Source organism: Columba livia, chromosome 4 (assembly GCF_036013475.1).
Source record: "Columba livia isolate bColLiv1 breed racing homer chromosome 4, bColLiv1.pat.W.v2, whole genome shotgun sequence".
Taxonomy (NCBI): Eukaryota; Metazoa; Chordata; class Aves; order Columbiformes; family Columbidae; genus Columba; species Columba livia.
Genome location: NC_088605.1, coordinates 28958187 through 28973592, shown reverse-complemented (window position 1 = coordinate 28973592; position 15406 = coordinate 28958187). Strand labels below are relative to the sequence as shown.

General features: G+C 40.3%; 1 protein-coding gene across 1 annotated transcript in view; it reads left to right on the top strand.

Moving 5' to 3' along the window:
* The first annotated feature begins 8 nt into the window (after nt 1–8).
* The window catches only part of CHIC2 (cysteine rich hydrophobic domain 2), a 32984-nt gene continuing 17586 nt past the window's right edge, over nt 9–15406 (top strand). The window contains exons 1-3 of the mRNA XM_065060897.1: nt 9–364; nt 8453–8507; nt 8645–8800. Of these exons, the coding sequence (XP_064916969.1) occupies nt 246–364; nt 8453–8507; nt 8645–8800 (330 nt within the window). The 5' untranslated portion in view covers nt 9–245. The remainder of the gene's footprint in view (nt 365–8452; nt 8508–8644; nt 8801–15406) is intronic.

The following is a 15406-nucleotide window of genomic DNA, read 5'->3' as shown; positions in this document are numbered from 1 at the left end:
CGGCCGGATGTTGTTGTTGTTGTTCCTGCCCCGCCCCTCGCCCCCTCCCCCCGCGGAGGGTGACGGGCGCTTCCTTGCGCGGAGCCGCCGCCGCCTCAGCCACCGCTGCTGCCGCTTCGTCGCGGCTCCGCCGCCACCCGCGCCGGTATTGGGGCGTCCCTGCCGGCCCTCTCCCGCCGGCCTCCGCGGCCGGCCTCGTCGCGTCGTCCCCGCTGCTCTCTCCCACCGGACGCGCGGGCCCGGCCATGGCGGACTTTGACGAGATCTACGAGGAGGAGGAGGACGAGGAGCGGGCGCTGGAGGAGCAGCTCCTCAAGTACTCCCCCGACCCGGTGGTGGTGCGCGGCTCCGGCCATGTCACCGTGTAAGGGCTGCGCCGGGGCCTGCGCGGCCGGGGAGGGCGGCGGAGGCCCGGGCGGCGGGACGGGGGGCGGCTCCGTGCCGGGCCTGGGGGCGGCGGGGCTGGGGGCAGCCCGGGGCGCGTAGCCGGGGGTTACAATTAGGGGTACGTCGGGCAGGTGGGCGGGGAGCACCGGTCCCGTACCGCACCCCCGGCTTGCCCCGGTGTCTGTGGGATTGCGGGAGGGCTCTCCTCGGCCCCGCCGGGCGGCCGGTGCCGCCTGGGACGCGCAAACGGTGCAGAGCTCCAGCGAGGCGCCGAGGAAACAAGCCTGACTTGGGCTGCGACTGGTAGAGGAATGTGAAGTATTTGTCCAAAGTGATGAGCTGTCAGGAAGTAAGGTGCATGTGTTCCTGTGTGTAACAGGTATGTGCCAGTGCATGACTGGCTGGACTGTTGTTTAGGGTTGTTTATGTATTTGATACCCACTCCCAGTTAAGAGGTGGCCTGAGGACTTTTAAGAAAGAAAAGGCATCCGTGAGTCAGACAGGTATATGAAAAATCATGTGAAGTTGTGATTGATAAATATTGTTTCACTGCGTTTGACACGGGAGTAATTGAGTTTTGAGCTGTGAATGTTTGGTGTCCTGGACAATCTAGCAGTGAGTGACCATGCATTAGTGTAGTACTTCTCATAACGTGACAGATGAAGTTATCTTTTTTTCAGTCAGTTGTCAGGCTCACTCTACTGAAGTGTAGTGGTTGTCAGTTATGATGCACAGTTTCAGAGGCTGAAATATCAATCTGGAGACAAAACTCAGCAGTGTGAACTTTTTAACATTCACTGTGTAACAGGACTAGGAATATCTTGCAATAGAAAGATAAAAGTTGAAGGTATTGTGGTCTGTTGCTCTGAGTCCTGTGAACTCTACTGATTTTTGGAGACTGACCTGTTCATAATCTGGCATTAAATTTAGAGTAGTTTTGTGAAGCTTTGGTGCATTCTTACCTTAATATTTGGTTGACATTAAGTAATACTAACAACTGGGCAGTGCAGTTTGCTGTCTGGTTAGAAACAGGAAGTCAGACATGACTGACTGAGAGATTTGGAGGATTAGAAGGACATGGATGGGCAAGAGGCTGAGAAGGCCCTGTAAAGGAACAGAGTCATGTAGATGAAGTGTTCAGTGTATAACTCTGTCTATTGTGAACAAACGTTGTTACTGTCCGGTGACTTATCTGAAAACAAACTGGTAGCTTTAGTTTGTTTCTGGTAAGCAGATCAAAACCACAGTTAGATTGTTGTCATATTGGCCAATGCAAAAGTATAAAGAACTGAAATGGAGGCAAGCGCTTGTTTCTTCTATACCGGAAGGTAAGTTATGTGAGACAAGATCAAGGCCTGTTAGTGGAATCTAGAGGAAGTTTGTGTAGTGTGCCTATGACTAGTGAGGGCATTGTGGTTGAAGAAGGATGTTTGCCTCATTAATTGTTCATTAATGGTCACTACCTCGTTATTACTTTAAATACTACCTCAAAATATTTATTCTTTAGGTTTTGGGTGAGCAATGAAATATGAACATGTACATCAAAAATTAAGCAATTGGTCTTCATCTACTTTCCTTATTGTGCTGTGAACAGTTCTCTAAATAGCATCATCCACTCTTACCTTTGTACAGCCTATAACTTTTTTGGTCATTTATTGAAAAACTTGTTATTAAAAGTTAGATCACTGTCAGAACATTCACTTGGTGGATTTAAGGAATAGGTCAAGTCCTATGTATATAATGAATTAGTCTTTCCTGGTATAAAACTACGTATACATTTTTAAGGTCTGGCAAAAATTATCAGCAGTTAAGCAAATACTGGATTGATCTGTCCCTGGCCCTGCAGTTGAAAGAGTTGCTGACTGCTTTTGCCATGTGTATATTTAAACAGAAGCTCTCTTTTTGTTGTCTGTTGTCATATCCTCTCTGATCTTACATAGGAGTCATAATGTTGAGTTTGAAATATGTAATTTCCATGATTACAAATTAATGTCAGAAAGACATTTAGTATTACTTGATTTCATCCAACAGACAATGGAAGTGTGTGACAGTCCTTTCTAAACTGAGTGGTTAAATGCAATTAAAGGAAAGCAGGTAAATATCCAAATAAAATGTACAAAGGCCTTGCCTTTCCTTGGAAAATGGGCCTTTTGATTAGCACTAAGAGTTTTCTTCTCAAACTCACTGTTTGGAGCATGCTGCCAACAATTCTAAAACTTCTTTTTTAACATTGTTTTTCAAATATTCAGTGAAAGTGTTCTTGTGCCAGCAGGGTTTAGATAGCTCTGTAGTCAGGAGTAATATTTGACCTGGTTTCTCATAACTTGAGATAATCACTCCTAATGACAAGAAACTTGAAAGCTGACAAAATATAGAACTTTACTTACAATTGAAATGGAACTCCAACGTATTTCCTACCTTTTCCTGAAATCGTATTAGCATGGAAAGAGTTTGAAATTGCATGAGACGTATGTGCTTTATATATACCAGACTGTATTTATTGGTAATATTGGATTTATTAGTCTTTTTCAGTGCTGGAATGATGGAGAGCCATTGAGATGTGCTAATGAATGTCTTTCTGTGCTGTTTGTCATTGTAGCCTATTGTGTGTTGATGCAGTATGACTATGGAGGGGGAAAAAAACTGACAAAATATATTTTCATCCAAGTTAGTTTCTTTAATGTTAAACTTAAGTTTGCTTATATATTTTTGGACCTCACACTGTATCAAGGATATAGGAGTGAAAACAGGGCTATATAAGAATTATGGGTGGAGACTGTGAAGATCTGTGGAATATATTTTTATTTTGTAAGGATTGTGAATATGTGGAACTGAAGAGTGTGGTTGAGAGCAATGAAGAAATGGTTTAGTGTCCTCATAAGGAGAGGCCAAAGAGGAAGAGGATAAACATATGTCAGTTTTGTGTGTTAGGAAGGTCTGAGCTGCAGGCTGAGAAAAGGTGGTAGATTGGCTGTGTCCTGTACTGTAAACTTCTGTACCCTGAAGTTTTCACCTCAGTATTTCTTTATCCACTGGACACAAAGGCAGGAACTCAGATGAATCTTTCAAGCAGAGTCATGTTCAAGAAACACTTTTTCAGGTTGCAGGAAGGTTAAAGAAAGTACTCATGCATGAGGTGAGCATGGATCTGTGGAAACATGATATAGAATGGGAAAGGCAAAGAGCAAGCAGAGAAAAGTACGTGTCACTGAAGATGGAGTATTGTGTAAAAGAAATCTTGTACTCTGTGAGGACAGCTGTCTGAGAAAATGCATCTCCAAAATATTGATTTCCAGTGTTTGATTTTAACTTTTTGCTGCTTTTTTGTCAGAGCTGTTATGTCTTTACAGTGAACATATAGTAGTGTTCTGTGGAGTTTCTAATATTTTAATTTCCAAATTGCAGCATGCAGTCAAGGATGATAATAGTGAGATCACATAATTGTTTACCAAAGCTTTTAATGTATGGAGTCACCCTTTTTTACTACCTGCATATGGTAACGAAACTGTAATATGGAAAGCTCAGAATGATGTTGGTAGCTTGTTGAGCTAGCTTTGATGTTTCAGTTTCGCTACCCCACTATGTATTAAACATTGCCACAAGCCGTGAGTATGGAGTCTCAGTCTCATTTGCTTATAACTTCACCAAAGTGTAACTGTATTGGTCAGAAGTTTCTGTGCCTTACTCTGCTTCAGCATGTTTGTAGGTTCAGATACCTCTAGAGCTTTGTCAGTAGGGTTCACTTTGTCAGGCATGGCTTTTGCAATCTCTGTGAATATGTGCGTGTGTCTGAAGCTGTCAGCACTTGAATACTTGTAGATTGTGCATTCTCAAAAAAAGCCTTCTGTCTGTCCTTCTCCTTTCTGGCCAACCTTCAGCATGAGACTGAACAGTGCTTTCCCTGCAATTACATATTTTTGTAACTTAAATGAGAGTAGGAAGATTTTCTTCTGCCTTTGCCTTATGTGCTCATGCATCAGAGCAAAGGACTTCCTCAGTATTCTGGGTAGAGGGACAGCTGAAATTTCGTCTCATCTCTTGGTCTGAGGCACAGCTTTCTTTTAGTTCGTGCAAGAAGAGCTGCTTTACACTGAATTATCCTTGTAGTTGGCCATTTCTTTATTGTTCAAATTTATATTTAATTCAATTTTTCATAGTAAATCTCTTCTGGATGTTGAAGCATCAAGTACATGAAGATGATTCTTTGAAGAGACATCTCTTTAGACATCTGTCTCTGATGTTGATTTGATGAATTAATTATATAGTAAAGTGATGCTTAATTTGGAGCCTTCTGATGGCAGCTGTGTATCTTGAGCTTGGAGTGTTTCTCCAGGCTTGGCTGCTTATGAAATGTATATGGATCCAAGGGATTTTTTTGGGCTTTGCTTTCCACTTCAACCTACTGGCAATTTTAAGTAGCTTAACTGATAGGGCATGACACTTGTTTCTGACATTTACATAACTTTTGCCTCAGCACTTGGTTTCACTCAGGATTTTGGAGAAGGGGTGGATGGTCCTCTTGTCATAGGGTATTCAACAGGATTTTCAATGGTAGAGGTATGTTTCCAGTAAGTATGGATTTTCTTTGTTTTTTGTTGAAGTGGTAAATTTGCCAAATATTTCTCTGGTTAACAATTTTAATTTGTTACTTCACCAGTTTTGAGGGATTTGTAGGAGTTGCCTGATCTAGTGACAGGTGGGTTGGACTAGGTGATCTAGGTCCCTTCCAACCCAAATCACTCTATGTTTCTATGATTCTACTGCCTGCAGGCAGTGATAAGGAGGTGACATGTTTACTTCAGACCATAGGTACAAATCACCTACAGCATCAAATTCATAAACTCTCTAGCCCAGCATGCTGTTGCAAACTGTGGCAACAAGCATTGCTACTTATGGGTTGCATGCAAGTCTAGCTGTTCTTGGTGTCCATTCTCCTTGTACTGCCTGGCATCTGCGGTTGTGTAGGATGATGTATCCTTCAACAACATCTTCCCTTTAGTGTCTGTTTGTCAGGGAACTTGTGTAATCTTTCTTCAAATCTGTTGGCACAGCCTGTGTTGCTAACCTCAAGTGGAAACAAACACAAAAGTTTGCTACTTGCAGCTTAAAGAAGCACTTTCTTTTATGTGTTCTAAAACCAATCTCCTGCTACTTTCAGTGAGTGTGGGATTTGGTGATTAACAGTTAATCATTCACCTTATGCACAGCCTTCCTGCATCTTTGCACTTTGATCATACACCCCCTCAGCCTTCTTTCCCAACTTAGTGTCAGCTGTGTTAGTTTCCTAAGGCAACTGCTTTGTTCCCTTACTTAGATGAGTCTTCCTTCTCTCTGCTTTCTCTGAACTCCACCAAGTCCTCCATGAAATGTGGATGCCAGAACCACACCCAGTACTGATTATGCTGGATAAAAAACTGGTTGGATGACCAGGCCACAAGAGTGGTGGTGAATGAAGTTAAGTTCGGTTGATGGTCAGTCACAAGTGGTGTTCCCCACGGCTCAGTTTTGGGGCTAGTTCTGTTTAATCTCTTTATCAAAGATCTGGATGAGGGAATTGAGTGTACCCTCAGTAAGTTTGCAGATGACACTAAGTTGGGTGGGAGTGTTGATCTGCTGGCGGGTAGGATGGCCATACAGAGGGATCTGGGCTGACTAGATTGATGGGCTGAGGCCAATTGTGTGAGTTTTAACCAGGCCAAATGCCAGGTCCTACACTTGGGTCATGACAACCCCAGGCAGCGCTACAGGCTTGGGAAAGAGTGGATGGAAAGTTGCCTGGCAGAGAGGGATCTGGGGGTGTTCGTTGGTGGCTAAGAAGGCCAAGAGCATCCTGTCTTGTATCAGAAATAGTGTGGGCAGTAGGACTAGGGTCCCCCTGTACTCATGGAATCACAGAGTGGTTTGGGGTGGCAGTGGTTAGGGTACTTGGCACTGATGAGGCTGCGCCTTGGATACTGTGTTCAGTTTTGGGCCCTTGACTACAGGAAAGACATTGAGGTGCTGGAGAGAGTGCAGAGAAGGACATTGAAGCTAGTGGGGGGCCTGGAGCACAAGTCTGATGAGGAGCAGCTGAGGGAACTGGGGCTGTTTAGCCTGGAGAAAAGAAGCCTGAGGGAAGACCTTCTTGCTCTCTACAACTACCTGAAAGGAGGTTGTAGCATTAAGGGTGTTGGTCTCTTCTTGCAAGTAGCAGGTAACGAGAGGAAATGGCCTCCAGTTGCACCAGGGCGGGTTTAGATTGGATTTTAAGAAAAATGTCTTCATTGAAAAGGTTGTGAAGCACCACAACAGGCTGCCCAGGGAAGTGGTTGAGTCACCATCCCTGGAGCTGTTTAAAAGATTTGTAGATGTGCTTAGGGACATGGTTCAGAGATGGGCTTGGCAGTGCTAGTAAGAGTTGGACTCAATCTTAAATGCCTTTTCCAACCTAAACAATTGTACATGGGCATATGAGGGTTTTATGGAGAATCAAAATGGTGCCCCCTGTGTTTGTTCTTAATCACCTTAGTGGTGCCCAGTATTTTATTGCTATTTCTGATGGCTACTGCTTGCATTCAGCTTACATTTAAGAGTATCGTGAGAGGTGATAAAAGGTCTCTCCTGAGCTGTAGCTGCCAAACTTTAGTTGAATGTCACATAAGCACAGTTTAGCTTTCCCAAGATTCAGCACTTTTTATTTATCTACACAGAAGCTCATCTGCCACCTTTTGTCCACTGGGTTTTGTGAGGTACTTCCACAGTGGCTCCCCATTGGTACAGCAGTAACTGCCTGTTAGATTATTTGGGCAAAGTTCTCTATTGATGTGCAGATCAATCAGTTCAATAAGGAAAAAAAAAAAAACAAAACACCCCCACCCCCCCAAATAAAAAACAAAAAAACCCAAACAAACAAAAAAAACCCAAACAGATGAACACCAAAAAAACCCTGAGAACAACAACAAACAGCAAAAAACCACACCAAACCAAAACAAAATGAACCCACCACCAACCCTAAGAAATGCATAACTACTCAATAAACATATTGTCTAAGCAAATTATGTCTTTAAATCCTTCAAGTATCAGAGCTCGGGTAAGCTTTTCTGCACACAACTGAGCTGTGTGTGATAGTCTTGCTGCCAGTATTCAAATATTGAGCAGTTTAATTTCTGATTTGTGTTGTTTGCAGTATGTGATAGTAAAACTACTTTGGTTTATATTCAGAAGGTTATTAATGACAAATTACATTTTACACTTGCTGCTATTTACAAAATTACTAGCCAGTCATACAGTTGTATTAGTGACATTTTTAGACTGTATGGTCTCTATTAGAAGTTATTTCCCAGACCAGATGCCAGAAAAAAATCCAGATTTTCTTTGAACTTCATCTATTCATGGACCCAATCAGCCAACTGTAAGATAGAAAACTTTTTTTTTCTTGTTTCATAGGCAAGATGAAACTCTTCTAATCTTTAGAGCTTCTGAAACCCAGAATAGTCAGTAACTCCAGCTCATCTCAAACTGCTTCATAGCTTTATATTCATAATTGTTTTGCTTCTTTCAAATGAGTTATCATTTAAATAATGTTTTTTTAGGTAGCATTTTGTGTTCTGAAACTTGCTAGTTTATTTTCTTCTGAATTAAGAAGCTGGTATCAATTCCATTTTTATGCTTAAACCAGTTATTTAGCATGAGGGGAATAGCACTGGATGAGGTTCTCTTCAAGATACATCTGTACGGATGGAGGAGGCGGGTGGTTCAAACTGTGGCATTAACTTCTCCTCTTAAGTACTTCAGGTTTCACAGTTATAAAGATTATGCTGAACTTGAGCAAGAGTCAACAGTATCAACAGAACTTGAAGAAGAAACTATAGCCAAGATGGATTCCAAAGTGTGTACAATGGTGTACTTTTGTCCGCTAGGATAATATTAGGAATTACTTTTAATAGCAACTGTTTTTTTTTTTTTCCTGAAATGAATGCTGTTGTGATACAAACCCTGAGAGTATTATGACGTGCTTGTGACTTGAGGCATGGATTTGGCTTATTTATAATTCTTGTATGGTCTTCATTTTTTTCTTTTTTTGTAGGTTTGGACTAAGCAACAAGTTTGAAGCAGAATTTCCTTCATCTTTAACTGGAAAGGTGAGTATCTGTGAACAGGAATTTGTAATTAGAGTAATATTTTGTTACAAAACCAAGAATTCCAGGTGTAGACCATTGTAGGAGTAATAAATCACACTACTGTGGTACTAGATGGTGTTTTTTTTCCCTCTTTGCAGGTTGCACCTGAAGAATTTAAAGCCAGCATCAGCAGAGTTAACAGTTGTCTTAAGAAGAACCTTCCAGTTAATGTACGATGGCTCCTATGTGGCTGCCTTTGCTGCTGCTGCACTTTAGGTTGTAGTATGTGGCCAGTTATCTGCCTCAGTAAAAGAGTAAGTTGAACTATTCTTATAATTTGATAGAATTCTACTTGGTTCATTCTCTTTTTTTTATTATTTTTCTCCCCTTCCTTTAAAAACTGTGTGCTAGAACTTGTATTCAATCAATCTGATTTAAATATTTTGGTATCAGTTGTCTGTCATGCTAGTTAAAGTTACAACAGACAGAAATCAGAACTTTGAGCTTATAACTCAATGAGTGCTGGTATAGCTGAATGTCTCTGCTAGAACCATGTACTGTACAGCACTTATTATTATTACAGTAACTTTCAACATACTTTTTAAATAGCTGCATCTTTTCTGTGATACTCTTGGATTAACAGAATTTGACAGTGATTGAGTGTCAGTTTGTTGTGAGGAGCTTCTGATTGCACTGCTGCCCAAATAGCCATGGAGTTTTCTTTCTTTTTTTCTTTTTTTTTTTTTTTTTTTAATGGTTTGGATTTTCCTTCCAAGCTCTAGATTAGTAAGAGGTTATTTTTTACATGAACAACTAGAAAGTAGTGGTTTGTCTGTGTACACTTGGCACTTTGTGTATTGCTCACAACAGAAGCTCATTGCAATTGCCTGTTTTTCACCTCTCTTCCCTCAGTGCAGTTAATTAGGCTGCACTCCCATCTCCTCTATTTTCATGTGCATAAAAATTGTTTTTGGCTAGTCCTATTTCACTACTTTACAAGAAGCCTCTGTGCCTCCCTATCCTTTCCTCTCTGTTGATATTGTTCAACTTGCCATTTCATGGCAAAGCTTGTGTATATTCTCATATAATACCTCTTAGTGCCACAAATCTTGTACAGTTCTATACTCTGAACATCGTCGTGCTTTTATTTATTGAAGTTCTTACTTTACAGGGTCGGTAAATCAAGGCATTAAAAAAAAAAAAAAAAAAAAAAAAGGAAAAAAGTATAGAATGAATGCTGATCATAACAAAACCTGTACACGTTTTTCTGTCATCTAACTTTCTGTGTTGAGGTCTTAATGTTTAGTCCCTTCGAGAGATTATTTAAGATTACAGAATCACAGAATCGACTGGGTTGGAAAACACCTCAGAGATCATCGAGTCCAACCCTTGGTCCAACTCTAGTCCGTTTACTAGATCATGGCACTAAGTGCCATGTCCAATCTCAGTTTAAAAACCTCCAGGGACGGCAAGTCCACTACCTCCCTGGGCAGCCATCCCAATGCCTGACCACTCTCTCTGTAAAGAATTTCTTTCTAATATCCAGCCTAAATTTCCCCTGGCAGAATTTAAGCCCATGCCCCCTTGTCCTATTGCTAACTGCCTGGGAGAAGAGACCAATCCCCACCTGGCTATAACTTCCCTTCAGGTAGTTATAGAGAGTGATGAGGTCACCTCTAAGCCTCCTCTTCTCTAGACTAAACAACCCCAGCTCCCTCAGCCTCTCCCCATAGGTCTTATGTTCAAGTCCCTTCACCAGTCGTGTTGCTCTTCTCTGGACCCGCTCCAGCACTTCAATGTCTTTCCTGAACTGAGGGGCCCAGAACCGAACACAATACTCCAGGTGTGGCCTCACCAATGCAGAGTACAGGGGAAGGATCACTTCCCTTGTCCTGCTGACCACGCTGTTTTTGATACAGGACAGGATACCGTTGGCCTTCTTGGCCACCTGGGCACACTGTTGGCTCATGTTGAGCTTCCTGTCAATTAGTACCCCCAGGTCCCTTTCTGTCTGACTGCTCTCCAGCCACTCTGCGCCCAGCCTGTAGCGCTGCAGGGGGTTGTTGTGACCAAAGTGCAGCACCTGGCACTTGGCCTTATTGAACTTCATCCCATTGGAATCAGCCCATTTTTCCATTAGTTTTGATTGTATACAAAATAAGGTAGAAAAGCCTCCTGGTAATGTTGGAGTCTGTGGAAAAAATATTGTTGACATCAGTGTGAATTATATCAGACCCTAGGTTTTATGTTTTTAGGCTGTCACAAACTAGTACGTCTGCTGTAGAATGATTGTATATTGTGAGAATCTGTTAGAAGAAATTAGAATTTGCTGATTACTTCAACAGATAAGTTGGTGACCTAACTAGCTTGCAAAGAAGATTACCTTTTGCATTCTAGGCCTAGCTCTGGGCTTTACGAACACAAAGGAAGCTTGCGTTCCTACTGCCCATGTTTAACTTATACAGGAAAAAGCTTCTGGTGCTCTTTTATTTGACCCTTTTTGCTCACTTAATGGGCTGTTGTAGCAGGAAATGATGACAGGATGTTCCACTGTAGTGGCTGATGCCACAAGCCCTCATCTTCTGAGCTGGTGTTTCTTAATTTACTACCGTAAGTCACAAATAATCAACTTTGTAAACACTATTAAACTAAATCAGGAAAAAAGGCAAGGACTTGTAGCATCTAGGGCCAGAAAATAGGGTTTGAAGCTGAGGAAGGAGGTTGTGTGTGGCAACCTGGTGAAGCAACAGTTAGGTAAGTGCTTCTCTTGAAAGTTGTGTGGGATAGGAGTTAAGGTAAGCTCCCTGACAAAAGGATAAATCTGGAAAAAATACATTAATACTCCATTTAGCTGCCTGGGGGGTTGTGTAGTCTCCTACTCTGGAGACATTCAAAACCCACCTGGACACATTCCTCTGTAGCCTCATCTAAGTGTTCCTGCTCCGGCTCGGGGATTGGACTAGATGATCTTTTGAGGTCCCTTTCAATCCCTAACATTCTGTGATTCTGTGATTTAGAGGAGGCTGGGAAGAGGTTAGTTCTGTAATTTTTGCTATAATATGCAGACTGCATAAAGATAGAAGAGTTTCAGGGAATGAGCAGCAGGAGAAAAACCAGAAACTTGAGGCCGAATTTCCAGAAGTCATCCTAGAGGTACGGCCCAGGTTGTCAGTAAATGACGCATTTTTCCTGTTAAAAGTTGGTACACATCTTTTCCTGCACTTAAGGCTGGGTGACTCAGGCTGAAACTTGTATGTCCAGCATTAGTGAAACTGAGGGTAGGACTCAGCTGCCTGAACATGGTATCTTGTGCCATTGTGGATGGCACAGCGGTGCTAGACACTGGTGGCACTGAATACCCATGTTTTGGCAGTTTTTTCATTCCTCCAGAATGAAAATCCTTTAAGTCAATTTGGAGACTTTAGATCTTCTAGCAGCATTTGTGCATGTCAGCAGCTCCGCAAACTGATATCTGCTTAGAGGGTTGTTTGTCAGGCAGAGAACTCAGAATCTGGTGTAGGCTGGGCATCTGGGGAACGTAAGGTAAAGAAGACTTGACTGACTTGTCTTCTTAAGGGCAAACTGAAATGTACAAGAATGCTTTCCCAAACTATAACTCTTAATCCTGGACCTGGCCAGGAAAAACTTTATTTCTGGTAGAGGAGGTAAGGAGGAAAGCTGTGGAATATTTTCAAGGACATATTTGCAAATTCTAGTGTAGGAAACAAGAATTTGTAATGACTCTATTCAAGGCTGCTACTCACAGAAAAACAGTGAAAAGTTACTGCCACTTCAAATGCTTGTATAGAATGGATCCAACTTACTTTTCTTTTTTTTTTTTTTTTTTTTTGTAGATGCAGTTCACAAAGTAGAAAGTGATTTAAACCCTTTAAATCCCTTTTACCTGGAATTACAGGTTTTGTGCCCTTAAAGATACCAGATCTGAATTGCATCCACAAACTGGCAGCAGTTGTAAATATAACCTGGTTCATCTAGATTTTAGTCTGTAGTTTGCTCAGCAGATTGCAGTAGAACTGTGACAAAAAGCAACTTCATATTCTTCCACAAAAAAAAAAAAAAAAAAATAATCCATAGACTATTTTGGTTTGCTGCTAGTGCTGCAGTTGTGCTGATACATAGCAGACTAATGTATTCAGAGTGAAGTAATCACTTAAATTTGAACTCTTGTACTGTACTGCTCGTCTCTGACTTTACTGTGTCTTGGAAGAGGGTTGTGTTGATCAAATGATCTTCAGTGCCTTGACTTCTTCAGTTCTTTCACTGGCCAGACTCCAGCCATAGGTATAATCACAACAGCCACAATTCACATCTTGAGGAAACAGGGTTTCAGGGTGACATGTGCCTGTTTTTTCCCTTCAGCTTTTAGATAGAAAGGGTTATTTACCACTGACACTCACAATGTAAAACAATTACAAGAAATGAACAATAAACAAAATGTTACTTATTTTACAGTATGTGCACTTCACTGAGAAGTGTTGCCCAGAGAGCTTTGCTAATTCAGCCCAGTCATAAGTGATTCCTAGTGAAAGGACAGTTACTTGGAACTGGCTTTTACATCCTTTGCTGCAGTGATCACAAAAGACTCCCAAGACTATATAATTAAAGGGTTTGATTTCTGAAAGCAGAATAGAAGTGTTCCCATGTAGAAGTGAAATTTGTGTAGTACATATTTTAATCATGCAATAAAAATATACCAGCCTTCATCTTTCCCCTTTTCTACTGAAATAGAAGACTAATAAATTTGCTTTGTTGAATTGCATGTACAGTGAGCTAACAAGTGGGAGGGTTTATCAAGTTAAGGATTTTATTAAACAATGGTTTCAACTGTACAATTTCTTACTTTTAGTAAAGGGTAATTTTTCTCAGAATGACCAATTAAGAAATTCCTGTTTTAATGAGGCTGAACCAATCTACCATGCTCTTAAATTGCTGGTATACTTTGTAAATCTTTTTCAGATAAACACTTTTTAAGGTTCATGTAGACAAAACGAAAGCTGCAGCTCCAGAGTTTGTGAGGTTACAATAATTCTCTTCATCTTTCTCTGTATTCTGTCTTTTTACTGCCTTTCACTGACTTCTTTTAGTTCTAATGTGGGAAAGTTATCACAAGTGTAAGTATGATTTTTGAAATTACAGACAATTATTGAAAGTTTGTGTGCAATGGGAATATATTTTTTTTTGTTACAGTGAAAAATAACTTATGGGTTTGTCTTCTTAAATCAGCAGGTGCTTCAAACTAGAAATTTGTTATGTCACAGACATTTGTAAGTTTAATTGTTAATTATATCACTTTAATGCATTTCCATGGAATGAAAGCTTTCCCTTCACTCTGTTTTTCTTTTCAGTGCTTTGTTCAGTGCTAGTTTTGGAAGTCTTTGTACAGTATTGTTTCCTTTCTTCTTTTGCATTGAGGTATTTGAGAAAAAGCCTGCTACTCTTCACCAGTAGAATAAATGTTTAATTTGATTCAATATCTTATTGCCTCTTTCCTTTTATGTGGTTTTGATTCAATTTTAATGAAAAAAAAAATACAAGAAATTACAGGAAATACAGTCCCTCGTTTGCAGATTTAGATCGTCAATGATCTTCAGTGGTTTTACTCAGAGATTGTACCGTCCTTTCTGGGACAAGCTCCAGATTTTACAGATGAACATTAAGTCTTTAAGTTACTGTTCTTTAAATAAAAAGAATGACACAGTGAATTATAATTCAAAAAGCACTTCAGGCTGAGGTGCCCATTTGAAGCCACTTTTTCAAATGAATTGACACTCATTTTCACTGTTAACTAAATGCTGTAGTTTCCGATGTGTAAATAGGATAAATAATTTCAACAGAAGCAGTGACAATGAAATCTATGATAGAATTGCAGTACTGTTAGATTTCTTAAAAGCTGGTATTGTACACGTAAATTGCATGTTTTATAAGGTCCATGGGCAGTCTCTTAAAATGAATAGAGCGAGATATTTAAGAGTGATCCGTACTGACACTTTCAAGAGCTACTTGTTTGTTTGTGAATTCACACAAAGCTGATGAATGTTGCTTAAGCCTCATCATTAGTTGCCACTTATGTAGCAGTTTACATCTTCAGAATGCTGTATAAACATAAGCTAATTATGACTTCCAAAGTATTGATTAAATATGTGGTGTAGGAGCTGCAATGAATTTTCTTAAATACGTAGTCTTGCTTTTCACTGGCTGATACTGATGGTAGAAAACGTTAGCTCAGCTTATTTAAGTTACAAATACATTACATTTATTTAAAAAATGGAAGGAAATATCGATTTTCTTCTCTGTCTGTCTGCCAGGGACTTGGCTTTGGAGACATTCTAATACCATAATGCTTTTCCAAGTAGTTCCTCAAGGCAATTACGTAAGACTGAAGGTGCCTTGTTTTTTCACATCTCTGTTGTGGCAATTTACATTGTAATTCAGTTTGGAAGAATCTTTACAATTGTAAAGTATTTATTATGTTTATCCTAACCAGAATACATGTGGTGTCTATATTGGCTCAAGTCAACTTAATAAAACTTTTGTAAAGTAGAGCTTGTATATATCAAATATGCATTCTTGACCATTGTTTTCAAATATATCCAGAGGTCTTTAAAATCATCTCTCTTTTAGTATCATGAAATGAAATTTAAAAAAAAAAAAAAAAGAGAGAAGAAATAAAAACTTTAAAAGAATCAGAAGATTCAGGCTTGGTATATAGTTATTTAAAGAATGTTCACTATAATTTTAGTCAGAAGAATCACTAAGTGGCACAGCTTGTAGAACGTTATAAATGTGAAATCATGATGCGTATGGCTCTATGATTTTTTGTTTCTGTCTCTGAAATTTCCTTCAAAGCACCTTGTAAAAGTGTATCAGGTTTTCATGTGCTTTCCTAAAGCGTAGTGAGT